A 14,812-nucleotide genomic window follows, 5' to 3' on the forward strand; every position below is an offset into this window, starting at 1 on the left:
TGAGCAACATTTTCTTCATCCACTGAATTGGCCAACACTATCTTTCCACATCATTCTCATAGGGTTGTTTTGGACATCAAATAAGATGATTAGGAGGAGGAACTTTGGTTATAAAATGTGAAGCAAGAGTACAGAGTGGCTCCCAATCTATTCTTGAAAATTCTAATTCAATCAGCCTGGAGTGAGACCTGGCATCCAGGATGCTTTCAAAAGTTCCCCAGGCAATGTGCAGCCAGAGTTGAGAACCTTTGGTGGTTCTTTGGGCAGAAGGGATGGCATTTGGAATCACTTGTGGAATATTTTCACAAATTCCAGAAGGCTGTAGTTTATAGCAGGCTATGACTATAAATTCCACTCAGATTTATAAGAATAGGTCCTCATCAGACCCACCTGCATCTTAATCTACCTAGGAAAGAGTCAGGTTGCCCAAAATAGTGTGTCATCAGCAACACAGCTATTTCATCAGGGGGTGAGACAGAAGAAATACTCAAGAAAAACTATTTCTCTGTGTACAGTATACATATGTTTACACATATAGTTATTTCCCCTCTGTTGATCAGTAAACCCAATCCTAGATTTAAAAACAGTTTTGTTTTTTTAACATATCAGCTATAGGAAAATACATGAATTATAAATCTAGCAAATTATATAAAACAGTTACCTTTTCTGTTAGCTGTTCATCACATATATGGCCAGGAAGAAGGCAAAACATGTATAGGTCACACGGAGGTAGACACCCATGAGCATTAGGTTGAACAAGAAAGAGAAAAAGAGACATTATTTTTCAACCATCATTTACATTATCAACATTGTGATGGTTTCTTTATTTAAGATGATCTCATTATTAAACACATCTTTTTGGTTTCTTCTTTGAAAATGTGCAAAAGAGTTACAAACAGTATTAAAACAAAAGGCTTGGAGGTAGTCACCCACGTCCCATTTTAATAGAGTTAGACAATCTGTCCACCAGCACAGTGATTACATAGGGCGCTGGGGGATTAGCAGGGTATAGTTGTTCACCTTCCTGCCCCAAACCTTGCATTCCATTTAGCTTTTAAAGTATATTCTCAGCTGGCTTAATTCTCATCTCTTCAAAAACTCCTGTTGCAATATCATGTTTATACCCAGCATGATTGCAATATCATTATTAGCAAGCATCTTTTCTTGGTTTTTCCCCATGTTGATGTTATAGTACCAAATACATGTCCATCCATCAAAGTTGTTCTATGATGTCAAGTCTCTCACTGACCAAATCCTTCCCTTTTGAGTTCCCACATGGAGAAGCTACCAGAAGATGAAATAACTGACAGCTAGGATGTTGGGGTTTGACTTTTCTCTTGGTACCTGCTGGAACATTAGCCAAGCTCGCCCTCAGGGGCAGTTTGAAGAATTGTTGCCTCCTAACTTCAAGTTCATTTCCAATATAAGGGAACTGTGATTCCTCACTATAGGCACCTCCTGCTGGGAGTGCGGGATGGCTATGAGGCTTCTTTTGCAAGTGCCCCTCAGCATTTTCCAGATCAACTTTTGTTCAGCACACAGCATTGCCAAGAAAAGCAGAGAGGCAGATAGAGGTAACAGTTCTACTAGATTAGTATCCAAGTACGATTGAGAGTTAAATCATCACAACTGAATTGAGATTTTGGAGAGAGGGATTTTACACCAAAAGTGTTTGCACATTCTGAATTCAGATTTTTAGAATCTTTTTATTCACATCTATTTTCATCTATTTGAAACCTTTTCAAATAAATGAGCAGTTCATGATTTTAAAAGCATTTTCAAAACAGATTGCTGATGTTAAAATCTAGCATTAACACAGGAAAATGTATTCATGTCCACTTGCTCGTAACTTCACATGAAAAAGTAATTGAAGCAACTTGAAATAACTTGCTTCATTACATCCACAGGGCACAGCAGATTCTCCCCTGAAGCTTAAAACAATCACATTTGTTTAAAGAACATCTTTCGCTCCAAAATCTAGAAAGAATCTGAATGGAGAGTTCAAGTCTCTAGAGCGAAGTCCCTGCAGCCCCAGGCAGCTTCGTGCGTTTTCTTATCATACATACATGCACTGTCCTTGGAGAAGCCATTTTGCTGAGTGCTGTTGACATACTGCTTAAGCACTGGAATTGGAAGGCAATTGTTGAAACGGCCATGTAGGAATGTCCATGACATCTGGCTAGCACTTAGTGATCCCCCCACCCCCATGTTTATTTCCCACTTCACTTGTGGTGGTGCTGAGCCCACCAGACAAGAGCTGTCAGTCACCGCAGGGTGGTGGTGTGAGTTTCTGTGAGCGTGAGACTGTCACCTGAAGCCACAGCCTCCAGCTTCCATCATCAGCACAGTGCTGACCCAGTCCCTCAACCTACCCATATAAAAGGCTTGAATTGAGTTAGTGGTAATAGACGTTCATCACACACACAAAGCATGAACATGTAACATTCACAACACACACGTTACATGTGTGTATATTATGTGTTACATGTGTGGACATATTTTACATGTACACATAATCCAGGACATCAGCAAGCTGGTCATTGGCTCTTCCAGAGCTCAACTTTGCTCATTTGACTTTGCAGAGATGAGCCCTGTCTTCCCCAATGAACAGAGGGAATCAGATTTTGAGAGGCCATTCCGAATAGCCTTTCTTATCAACACAGTATATGTCCACTAGGTGTTAGGAGAGCAGCTGATTAAAGTGATATACAGTATGTGAGGATGATGTGATCTTCCTCAATCCCGCTGGGTTGCAACTTAAAATCTGCTGTAAATTCAGCTTTCACTGTGTGTTGCTACAGCAGCCTCATCTCTTAACTACTGGGAAGAAATGAATGAGATTGGGGCATAGGTGACTTTATTCTTCTTCTTGATCCTCCATACCTGTCAGAAGGCACAAAGACCTGCTTGACTACGGAATCTGGAGGCAGATCACAGGGTAGTATCTTAAACTGGCTTTTTCCAGAGTAGGTGTGAAAATGTACTTAAAGGATCTTAAGTATATTATACTTCTCCCTGGGCTACTAATGTTTTATTGAAAATATCTGGGGTTGTTTATAAAGTAAACGCAGTGGTTTTGCAAATTTGATATTGTCGTTTCTGACTGCAGAGGGTTCTCAGGGAATAGAATCAAACACACTGCTATGCAGTGCTGGCTGTGGAGCCCACATTTCATATGGTCCAATTGTTAGTGAGTTTAATGCAGTGGGAAGAAAGTAGATTTCTTTAAAGGCACTGTTTATGGACCTAACACATTAAAGTGCAATCATGTGTACTTTCTGGCCAGTTTGCACATTAAAACATGCTGTGAAAGTCCATCATGAATGCCAACAGAAACAGGGAGATATTTGATGTTTTCTTTTTTCTGGGCTGAGAACTCCCCGCCCCAGCCCTTTCCTTCTTGTCAAACTGGATGGAATGGTTTTAAAATAGGGTCCTGAGTGAGCATTTCCACCAATGTCTTAATTTCAAAACCACAGTGAATATAAAAGTCAGGGATATCCCATACACTGACAAATAGAGTCATTAAAAATCCATGACTCTCCTGCTTCATTTAGGGGGAAAAGAACTGGCGTGCTCCATGTATCTCTCTTCTGAATGTTGTGATGCTGTTTATTTGGTCCTGAGATTGCTCTTGCAAATGATACCCACTCAGACCATCGACATCAACAGTTCTCACACCTGCCTGCACGTTAGAATCACTTGGGGAGATTTTAAAACTTGTTGTTGTTGAGATTCCCCTCCCGTGCAGAGTGCAGCATGGGTCCAACTATTATTTAAGTATCCTTGGTGACTGAGGGGAGAGGACATGAGTTCACACAATGTCACCAAAGCTACTGATGAATGTTAAGAGCCAGGTTCTTTACTGCGATAAGTTCGTTTGTTATCTTAACTTTAGTCACATTGAATGGTTGTTTGACCGAATTCATCTAATGCTTAGATACCTGGAAGATAAAGCCAACATCATTCAATGAATGATCAGTTCTAAGCCTACCTTTGAAGCCAGTAATGGCTTGGTGTCCTCTATTTCAATAACAACGTCCCGGCAGGGTGGGGTAGACAAAAAGGAGGCTGCAAGACAATTTCATAATCTAAGATACTTACAAAAATATAGTGGTAAGCTTTCTATTTCAAGTTTAACAGCCACACAGTGGATGGTAGAGTTTGCTCCTGGATGAGACTTACTAAATGGAGACCACACCGGACTGTAGAAAAATAATCCAACAATTCACCACTTTTCCCAAAATATGATTGGTTTGAGACATTTTAAGGGGATTATCTGCCCTTTTTTTTCCTTTCACCTTAGTTAGCCCAGTGCCTGTAGATAGGGAATGCTGAAAAAAAGCATTTTATCAACACATGTCTTTAGAGGATGCAGGAGTGATACTGGGGCCCTGGGGGGCCCCAGAAAAGGAGCCTCCTTTTCCTGGGATCTAAGACACAGAAAAGCAAAGCAGGGTGATAGGCACATCTCAGGGCTGAAGTTGCAGCGGCCTCTTTCAGCCCCAGTTCTTACCAGTATGCTGCTGCTACTAAGTCGCTTCAGTCGTGTCCGACTCTGTGCGACCCCATAGACGGCAGCCCACCAGGCTCCTCCGTCCCTGGGATTTTCCAGGCAAGAACACTGCAGTGGGTTGCCTTTTCCTTCTCCAATGCATGAAAGGGAAAAGTGAAAGTGAAGTCGCTCAGTCGTGTCCGACTCTTGGTGACCCCATGGACTGCAGCCCACCAGGCTCCTCCATCCATGGGATTTTCCAGGCAAGAGTACTGGAGTGGAGTGCCACTGCCTTCTCCCTCTTACAATATATGTAGAGAGAAAAGGCACCCATCCTGACTTTAAATAATTCCCAGAATATTTGTGGCTCCAGAGTCTGGGGTTTGAGCGAGGGCTCATGAGTGGGCCCCCTGCGGCTCGCCAGATTTGGTTCAGCTGAATGGGGTGCCAAAGCTTCAGCTTGGGGCAGGATAGAGAGAGAGGTACAGATGCCCTTTATGAATGAAGACATCAGGCAGGCAGACAGTCATCAGAAGGCCAGAACCCAGACAGAACAAATTCTGCCAAGCCAAAAGAACTTTTTGTTTGACCCGGCAACTGATGCATAGGACATAAAGGAGGGAAAACACATTCTTTAAGCACCTGCCATGTGCTGGGCAGTGGGCTAAACTGTTTACATACATGATCTCATTTAACCCCTCAAAAATCTTGTAGAATAAGTGCATATGTGGCATTATACCCATTATAGAGATTAAAAACAAAGAGACTGAGGCTCAGAGAAAGCTAGTCTGCTTCAGGTTGAGCAATCAATCACAACTGGAAGTAAGTAATTTAGGTCTCTTGACGTTAACGCTTGTGTTTTAACTGTCACACCAGAGTACAGAGCAAAGCAGGCCCTTTGTAAATGTCAAAGAAATCAGGGGAACGCTGGGGAAGCAGAGGAGACTGACACTGAGAATCTATGATTCACCAGTTGCTATGCTGTTGCTAGGTGGCTGAGTATCCATGTGGCACACCCAGATCTATCAGCAGTCTCTATTCTTCCAAGATAGCTCTCCCCCAGCTCCCAACAACTGCAGCAACGCAGGAGGGTGAGCGGGCAGCATGCTGGCAAACTGCATGGGGGATCCTTTCTGTATCATCAGTTCACTTCACAGTCCTCAGGTCAACAAAACCTTAGGGAGGGGAGGCAAGTTCTTCTGTGTGCTTCCCCCAGGAGACCACCAAGCATATCCCTGCACTCTTACCTCAATTTGGTTTAAACAAAGTATCAGGTGGATCCAAAATGATAGATTCTGGTCTTGGGAACACTGTGTTCCCCATTCACCTTAAGAATTTTCCTCTTCAGGGCCTCTCTGAAGCCTTGACCACATTAACTACATAGAATTATGAACCAGGAGGCCTCTGTCTGCCCCTGACCTATTGGCATACATAGGTCCACTCAGATTCCGAGGTCAGAGAAAATCTGCATTTATACCTTCCTAATGATTTCACATATTTGTGTCAAAGAGTGTTCCCTCATGAAAGCAGTAGAAAAAACACCAGGAAAACACTTTCTCTCCATTATATTATAATCCCAGATAAAAGAACACCTGCAGTTATGTGAATCCTTGTTATAAAAATGTTGCTGTTTAGGCACCATCTATTCAACACAAAATGCTTTTCATGGGAAATGTATGGATAAACACATGTAGGGTTTTGCGCAAGTGTGACTGTGGATTTTTTTCTCTCTTCTCTGAATCAGGGATTCAGAATGCTCAGACCCACAATGCAGATAAGTTTCAGAGGCCCTGTAAAATCAATACCAAACCTTATGGAAGATTACACAGAACCAGTTAGCAGCACAGCTGCTCAAACAGAAGACATCTGTTTCAGTTTTGAGGCCGCCAGCGATCAGCTGAATGGGTGTCAGTTCTCCGCTGGGTCTAATCTCACCAGCCTAGGGGCTCTAGGATCTTGCTCATGGGTGGGATCCAGTCCCCAGCCCCTAACACAGTCTCTGGCACATGATAAACTAAAAAACAAGTAATTCTTGAATGAACAAGTGCAAAATGCTATCCATATAGTTATTATTTCATATAGAACCCTAAGATTTACTATAGCCTGCTCTATCACTTACTTATTAATTACGTGACCCAAAGCCAGGCATTTAAACTCAGCAGGTATTATTTTTTCCTCCACCAGTAACAATGAAATCACATGTTTCAAATCACATCACAAGGATGTTGTGATGCATTAATGAGGTGGAACAATAGAGAGAAAGCAATTTAAAAATTCCCTGCTCCTTCAGTGCTCACAGAGGGGCCCCTGTATCTCCCATCAAAATATTTATCATGGCAAACTGCAATCACCCATTGTCCTGTTTGATTTTTCTGCTGGACAACACAAAAAAGAATGTTTTTTCCAGGAGGAGGGTATTTCAGAAGGTAACAGCTTGAGCATCGGGCCCCTCCAAAGGAGGCCAGGATTCAAGGGGAGCTCTGCCACTTACTAACTGTATCACCTTGGGAAGGTTACGTGGCGTGCTGTCAGTTAAACTGTTCCCTCATCTGCAAAACCTGGAGAATAAGTGCACCTTGAGAAGTGGTAAAGATGAAATCAGCTCAACATGAAAAGACCCAAGATGTTACTTAGAGACTTGGATTTCCCTTTTTTAAAAACTGGAGGATAACTGCTTTACTACGTTGTGTTAGTTTCTGCTGTACAACGTGACTCAGCTGTAAGTATACATGTATGCCCTCCCTCCCACCTCCCCATCCCACCCTTTTCGGTCATCACCGAGCTCCAAGCTGAGCTTCCTGTGCCACAGCAGCGTCACATTATCTGTTTTACACACGGTTGTGTATTCATGTCAATGCTGCTTTCTCAGTTCGTCTCTTGCCTTTACCTTTTAGCTGCGGTACGATGTCCTCCTTTCCTGCATAAGGGTCACAGCGAAAGCGGTCCAGGCGATCAATGGTGCACTGGCCCACGACGGGCTTGCGCCCGAACTGCCGGTGGTCGATGACCTTGATCACCAGCGGAGGCATGTACAGTTCCTCCTTGGGCAAGAACTGGGGAGGGAGGTGGGTCACAGAGGTAGATGTCACTTCTCTCTACAAGTCCTGACAAGGGCAGCTTTGCGAATTAACTCCCCCAAAGGGACCATCTCAGGCTCTCTCTGCCCATTTGGCATAGGCCCAGGGCCCCACAGTGAGCAGCTCAGTAATATACATGCTAAGCTAGCAGCCTAGAGCCGAAGGGCCTGAGCTCTGAACCAGACGCCTGGGGTCAAATCCCCGCTCTGCCACTGACAGCTGCATGACATGACCTTAGGGAACCTTTCTGTGTCCCAGGGATCTCAGAAACAGTAGGGTTGCAGAATTAATGGACATGAAGTGCCTAAAACTGTACCTTGGTGCCTGGCTCTGCTCTGTTAACAGGGTGTGAAGTCAGCACTTTGTTAGAATTAGTTAAAATTTAGAAATGACTGAGGTAAAGCTGAACCTTCACAGGAAATAACTGCGGCTTGGGAGTCTTTCAGCCCTGGAAGTTCAATGCCAAAATAGGATGCGCTTTTCTCATCGTCTCCTGGTTCCTCTACGTGCAGTCTGGTGGCCTTGGAGACACTGTCTGATTGGGGACTCACAGGCTGGCCTCAGGTCTGCCAGGTGTGTGGTTCAGGTTATTTCCACCTCTGTCCTTGCACAGGAATAGAAGCTGGGGTCACCTGAGAGGCTTTCCTCACTCCTGACCAAGGCTAGATCCCAGACTAGAGCTTGGGAGGCAGGGAGAGAGCTGGCGAGAGGACAAGGATGGGCGGAGTGGCCCTGGGTTCACTCTGGGATTCTGGCTCAGAGCCTCCAAGGGGTGCTCACTGGTAGCATCCCAAGGGGAAAGCATGGGCTTTGAAGCTGGATGGACCTTAAGTCTGAACTCTGGCCACCCACTTGCTAGCTGCGTCTCTTCGTGTAAATCACTTAACCTTTCAGTTTTCTCCAAAGCACACGTGAGAAGGATGAAAATGCCTGCCCTGCAAGCCTGAAGACTTGATGCAGCGAGTGTGAACGCAGCCAGCACTGGGCTCTCTCTACGTAGCTGCTGCTGTAGCCTTGACAGTCTCTGGGCACAGCAGGCGGCACCTGGCACTGGTTAGGGAACTTGCAGAGGGCGTTTTTCCCTCCAAGCCTTGGTTTCCTTATCCATAAGAGGAGGAGTTAAGCCACATGACCCTAGAGTTCAAGAGCCATGTGTTGGAGGCCCCAAGTTCAGAAAAATGACTGGGGTGGAAAAAGGAATGGGAAGGTTCTGGAACTTCCACCCCATCAAAACTGAGGAAATGCCTTTGTATCTCTTTTTATAGTAGAGTATAAAAAGAAAGGTTTTTCTGTTTTAAAAAGTTAAGGATTTAACCCTTTAAAAATGGAAAGATGGAGTAGCCTCTTTTTGCTCCAGAGTATTATGGGGTCTGCAATGAAGGACTGTGAACCAGATCTGAGGCTGCCAACTTCTAATAACCAGAGGGGAGCATCAGTGGATCAAAAGTGGGCCCCATCCCTACGGGTGCCTGGAGGCGGGGCACAGTCACAGGCTGTTAGGACAAGCCCCATCGCCCCATTACTCTGCGGCTCCCTTTCCCAGCCAGCCGGTCACTATGGGGGATTCTGGTTCACACACCTACAGGGCATGGCTGGGGGTTAATATTCTGTTCTTGGACGATTGACTAAGAGCTTGTCATAGAGAGCGGACTAGATGGAAGTTTCCTGGAGAAATACCTTAGGATTGCTCATAGATACTTGTGTCACTGGGGCTTTTTGAAGCTTTAAGGAACTATCGCTACAGTGTGAGAATCTAAGGGAGGATAGTCCCTGACAAGCAGACTAAGGCAGGGTTTTTCTATTTGTTGTCGAACTTTGGAGATATATTAATATATAATGTATGGATTTGTATATATTCATTTTTCAAGTAAAGTCAGCAATTCAACACACATGAACTATTACGGAGTCTTGATACAGTACCACTTTCATGAAGAGAACAGAACTTGGGAAGTTGGGTGTCTTCTTCAGGTTTTTGATCACCACTGACTCGACCCTTTCCCCTCCACACTCCACAATGAGACTGGGGGAGGTGATAGAAGCCATCTGGTAATTCTTCATATTTCTTAAGCCCCAAGCTAGAATCTAAGAAAACAATATAAAGAGAAGGGAAGAACACCCAGCATATTAAAAATATTCAAAAGGAAACATTCTTTCTTAATAACTGATAAATTCTTTAAGATGGACTTGTACCGATCTGCCTCAAATCTCTGAGGATGTTATCCTAGAAAGCCTGGAGGTCAGACAGAGAAAGTGTTTTTGCCCATTTTCTTCCCTTATCTGAGCGGATAAACAGCAGAGCAGATAAGAGTGCAGGGATCAAATCCTGGCTGCACCACAGCTCTGAAAACTCTGCAAGTTAATAACCTCTCTGGCTCAGCTACAAAAGGAGCTGAAAGTATCTCCCATCATAGGGTTATTCTGAGGATCAAGTGTAAAACTCTTAACACAGAGTCTGACCTGCAGGCATTTATTCAAAAATAAGAGCTGTAGTTTAAAGTCATCTGTCTCAGTCTTATTAGCAAGGCAGCCTGAGGATGGAAACCTCCAAGTAACAGCTTGTTGACTGGACAAACAGGGTGCCCTCACTAGTAGGCAGGATGCTGTCCATCAAGTTCCCTCCGCCTGTATCTGCTCAGACTGCCCGACACGTCACCATTTCCCATTCTTCCCATCCCTCCCTCCACCTCCTCCTCAGGTCCCCTTCTCTCAGCACACACAGACATGCTGCTCTGAGTCCATCTCCTCTCTCCCAGTTCTCCAGTTGACCCGGGAAACTTAGAAATCCACTGGCTCCCAGTAAATGGGAATTCTAAATTCCCTCAGCAATATTGGGATTAACTTGTTTTTATTGCTTTGATGAGTATTCTATTTTCCATGAACATTTCTTTTTGTGGACAAATTCTAAAGGAAGTTGGAGACATTCCTATTCAAAAGATTCCAGTTGGGTGGCCACATCCATTTGATCTGACCAATAAAACAGAGCAAGCAGCATACCTCAATAGCAGTGAGCTGAACCACAGGCCTGATGCCCTGGGGGACCATGTACAGATTTGGTGCCCTTTGCGAAGGAAGAATGGGAAGGTTGGAGCCATCCTGTGAAACAAACACGGAAAAGTCAATGCCTCCCTTTGGTTCCAGTAAACAGTGTCTGGAGTTGTTAAAACAAGTGCTTTAATTGGCTACTCTGAAAAAAATGTATGAGTGAGAACTCAGTGAGTACCTTGTGCCTCAGGATCAACTCTGCAGTTACAAGGACATCCCCACAGGTTCTGTCTCCATTCATCACTGGGTACCAGAGAAGTTTGGGAGTGATGTCCATTTCTGAGTCTAGTTTCACCAGAGGAGAGCACATGCTTCGCCCTAAAAATTCATCTTTGCCCTAGAGAAACAAGCAATCCTGAAATTCTCTGACAAACACCCTTATAAATCTCCATCATTCCCTAAATCACCTTAGAAATGCTAAATTACCTACCACTTGGTCATTGTCAAAAAGTTCGATGATAACCTTGGGTGGGTTCTGTAGGATGGTTTGGGGTTCCCCATAAATTTCAATTTCATCGAATATAATCGTTTGGTCCCATGTCGGATTCAGAGTTGAGTGGACGATCTCGGTGGTTTTACTTCGATGAAGGAAGGAGACATGAGCGTATGGATCTAAAACAGAGAAAAAGAGTAACAGTGGGCCATGGCTGAGGTCTGAAACCATAAAACTCCTGGAAGAAAACATAGGTGTAGGCTCCTTGACACTGACTTGGCCATGGTTTTTTAATTTGATACAAACAAAGGCAACAAAAGCAAAAATAAACAAATGGAATTAACTCAAACTAACAAGGTTTCCGTGCAGCAAGGTGAATCACCAACAAAATGAAAGGCAAACTATAGATGAATGAAGAAAAAGCATCTATATAGGTAGATACATACATACAATAAAATTCAACCTTAAAGAAGAAGGAAATTCTGCCATTTGTGACGACATGCATGAACCTGGATGGCTGAAGTGAAATAAGCCAGACACAGAAAGACAAACACTACAGGGTATCATTTATATGTGAAACAGACAAACAAAAAAGTCTTAACTCAGAGAAACAGAGAGGACAACGGTGGTCCCAGCGGTGGCTGGGGGCAGGGGAAATGATGTGAATTAAAGAGTATAAACTTCACCTGCAAGATGAATAAGGTCTGAGGATCCAGTGGATAACATGATGACTACAGTTAATACTTTTCGTATAACTGAAATCTGCTAAGAAAATACAACTTAAGTGTTTGTACCAACTCACAAAACGTAAATTTGAGAGACGATGAATGTGTTCACTCAATTGTGGGAATCCTTTCACAAGGAGTACATATGTGATGTCAAATCATCACATTGTTCACTTTAAACTTTGCCAACTATACCTCAGTACTACTGAAAATAGCTAAGAAAAAAAAAAAAAGAAGTAACTCACTTCTCCGTGCTTAATAATTTCACCAAACCTTTTTACAACTGCTTGGGAGCTGACCTCTGTGAGCAATACCCTGCTGTCTAACTTGGAAGCTTTTGCACAAGCTGAAAGGATGCCTAGCTTTAAGCATTGCAGCATCTTATGAATGGGATTCCTTGCTTTTACCCTGATGGTATATCTTCTGTTTCAAACTGCAAGGCATGTGCTTCGAGTTTTACCCAACTTTAGTCAAGAAATTAACTTTGACTTGCAATGATCAAGTGCCCCCTTGTGGTGAATATTCAAAAATGTCTTCAAAAACCATTCTGGAGCAGTATTAGAGACAACCTTTAATCTGCTTTGTCAGAAAAGGAAACCACTCACAAATGCTGGTTAATATTAGTGCTCAGAACACACCTCACAATTGATGTGAGCATGCCAGTGTGTCGGGCAACTGGTCCTAGAGCTGGTTCCATAAGGGACGCTCTGCTGGCCTGCAGGTCCTGAAGTGGAATTCTCCTCCTATAGCTCAGGGAAATTAAAAGATGCTTGCTCCTTGGAAGAAAAGCTATGAAAAACCTAGACAGAGTATTAAAAAGCAGAGACATCCCTTTGCCTACAAAGGTCCCTATAATCAAAGCTATGGTTTTTCAAGTAGTCATGTACAGATATCAGAGTTGAACGATGAAAGAAGGCTGAGCACTGAAGAATTGATGCTTTCTAATTGTGGTGCTGGAGAAGACTCTTAAGAGTCCCTTGGACAGCAAGGAAATCAAACCAGTCTATCCTAAAGGAAATTAACCCTGAATATTCACTGGAAGGACGGATGTTGAAGGTGAAGCCATCTGATATGAACAGCCAACTCACTGGAAAAGACCCTGATGCTGGGAAAAACTGAGGGCAGGAAGAGAAGGGGTGACACAGGATGAGATGGTTGCGTAACGTCATCAACACAATGCACATGAGTTTGAGCAAACTCCAGAACACAGTGAAGGACAGGGAAGCCGGGTCTGCTGCTGTCCATGAGGTCACAAAATGCGGGACACGACTGAGCAACTGAACACCACCACCACTAGCCCAGGGAGCCCAGGAACTAGTTACACCAGCAACAGCACACAAATTCCCAAGCAGCAGGCGCCCAGAAGCTTCCTCTGAGAACCAGTCCAGAGGCAGCAAAACTAGGGTGTCAGTGTGACGGGTGATGAAGTCTCATGGCTTGTTGGTGCTGGAAGTCTCATGGCTTATTGGTGCTGGAAACTTGGGGAGCAGGCAGCAGAGGAGGTCAAGATGGACTCCAAAGTACGGAAATGGGTGAACTAGTGGTAATCATTTTGTCAACTTAGAGAGCTACGAAAAATATTTATATATACACAAATGTGCTGACTTGCCAATCAACCCAAGAGTTCTGGGGTAAAAAGAGAGCTGTTAAGTATAAACAAGAGAGCAGAAACTACTTTTCTTCTTGGTGTTTTTCATCACTTAATCCCTTAATGATTATTAGTATTAAAAGACCACACATCTTCTTCGGCACTCAGCAACTGTGCTCGACAGACTCAGCCATTGTCTAATGATGGAGCCACTGACTTCATGCATATCAAACTACTTCCTCTCAATAAGGAAAAGCTTTTTGTTGTTGCGCAAAATACCTCAAAGCATCCACTTGATGAAAAGTAGAATCGAGCTAGCCTGCTGTGTAATAACATGTGAGATGGAGTCTTTTTCTCCTTTACCTGAAAAGCTATCCTTGTCTAGGGCCATGAGGTTTCTGGCTTGATAGATATAGCAGCGCAGGTGGTAAACGTAGACTCCTGAAAAGAACGGGGTGCAGGTTACTTGTAAGACACAGAACATTGTAAACTGCTATTTTTCTATTGGACATAACATGTATTTCAGATAAATGGGTTACCCAAATCCATTTCCCCACAATTTATACTGTATGTACAGAAGGTATACAGCGGTGACAATGTGTCTTCCAAGTGTTTCCTGCAAAATGAAGCATGGTAAAAATGCTACAGGAAGTTCATTCCAAGTGTATCAATCAGGAGAGCATGCTCCTGGTATAAACTACCTGGATTTAGGGTACTGCTTCTCATTGCCGACCTTTAAAATGACACTGGGTCTCTAGGAGTTACTGAAATAGGGCTTTCTATATACCATTTCAGCACCAGATCTAGGAAGCAGTTATCTGTTAAGTTTTTCTTTGATATTTCAAAGACTTTATACTTCTTCTCATTATTATTTTAATACATAAACGACCCTCCCCACTACACTGCTACCCCTCCCTGCCCCTGCAAACACACATAATTTGAGAAGCAGTGGAGTACTGTGATTCACTACACAAATTCTGGGCTTCTCTGGTGGATCAGACAGTAAAGAATCTACTTGCAATACAGGAGACCCAGGTTCAATCCCTGGGTCGGGAAGATTCCCTGGAGAAGGGAAGGGCTACCCACTCCAGTACTCTTGCCTGGAGAATCCCATAGACACAGGAACCTGGGCGGCTGCAGTCCATAGGATTCCAAAGAGTCAGACTGGACTGGGCGACTAACACTTTCAGAGTATTGTGATTCACTGCGCAAATGCTAGGAACCAGACTACTTCGGTTCAAATTTTATCTCTAGTGCCTACAAGCTACAAAATCTTGGTCGAATAATTTATTCTTTCTGTACTTGATTTCTTCCTGTGAAATTGGGAACAATAATGGTACCTGCCTTCTAGGGTTGTTATAAAAATTAAATGAGATAATATATGCACAGTACCTGGCCCATGCTAAGACTAATGTGAATATTTGCTATTATGATTATAGAGGTCTGCTTCAT

The 14,812-nt window shown here is 43.5% G+C and overlaps 1 protein-coding gene across 1 annotated transcript in view; it reads right to left on the reverse strand.

The window, feature by feature from the left end:
* MYOF (myoferlin) overlaps positions 1-14,812 on the reverse strand; it is a 175,569-nt gene that overhangs the window by 30,331 nt on the left and 130,426 nt on the right. The window contains exons 32-40 of the mRNA XM_052661026.1: positions 13,724-13,801; positions 11,045-11,226; positions 10,793-10,951; positions 10,567-10,665; positions 9,493-9,654; positions 7,383-7,548; positions 3,995-4,071; positions 2,067-2,123; positions 662-673 (exon numbers count right to left, since the gene is read on the reverse strand). Coding sequence (XP_052516986.1) covers positions 662-673; positions 2,067-2,123; positions 3,995-4,071; positions 7,383-7,548; positions 9,493-9,654; positions 10,567-10,665; positions 10,793-10,951; positions 11,045-11,226; positions 13,724-13,801 — 992 coding nt within the window. The remainder of the gene's footprint in view (positions 1-661; positions 674-2,066; positions 2,124-3,994; positions 4,072-7,382; positions 7,549-9,492; positions 9,655-10,566; positions 10,666-10,792; positions 10,952-11,044; positions 11,227-13,723; positions 13,802-14,812) is intronic.

The sequence above is a fragment of the Budorcas taxicolor genome, chromosome 23 (genome assembly GCF_023091745.1).
Source record: "Budorcas taxicolor isolate Tak-1 chromosome 23, Takin1.1, whole genome shotgun sequence".
Taxonomy (NCBI): Eukaryota; Metazoa; Chordata; class Mammalia; order Artiodactyla; family Bovidae; genus Budorcas; species Budorcas taxicolor.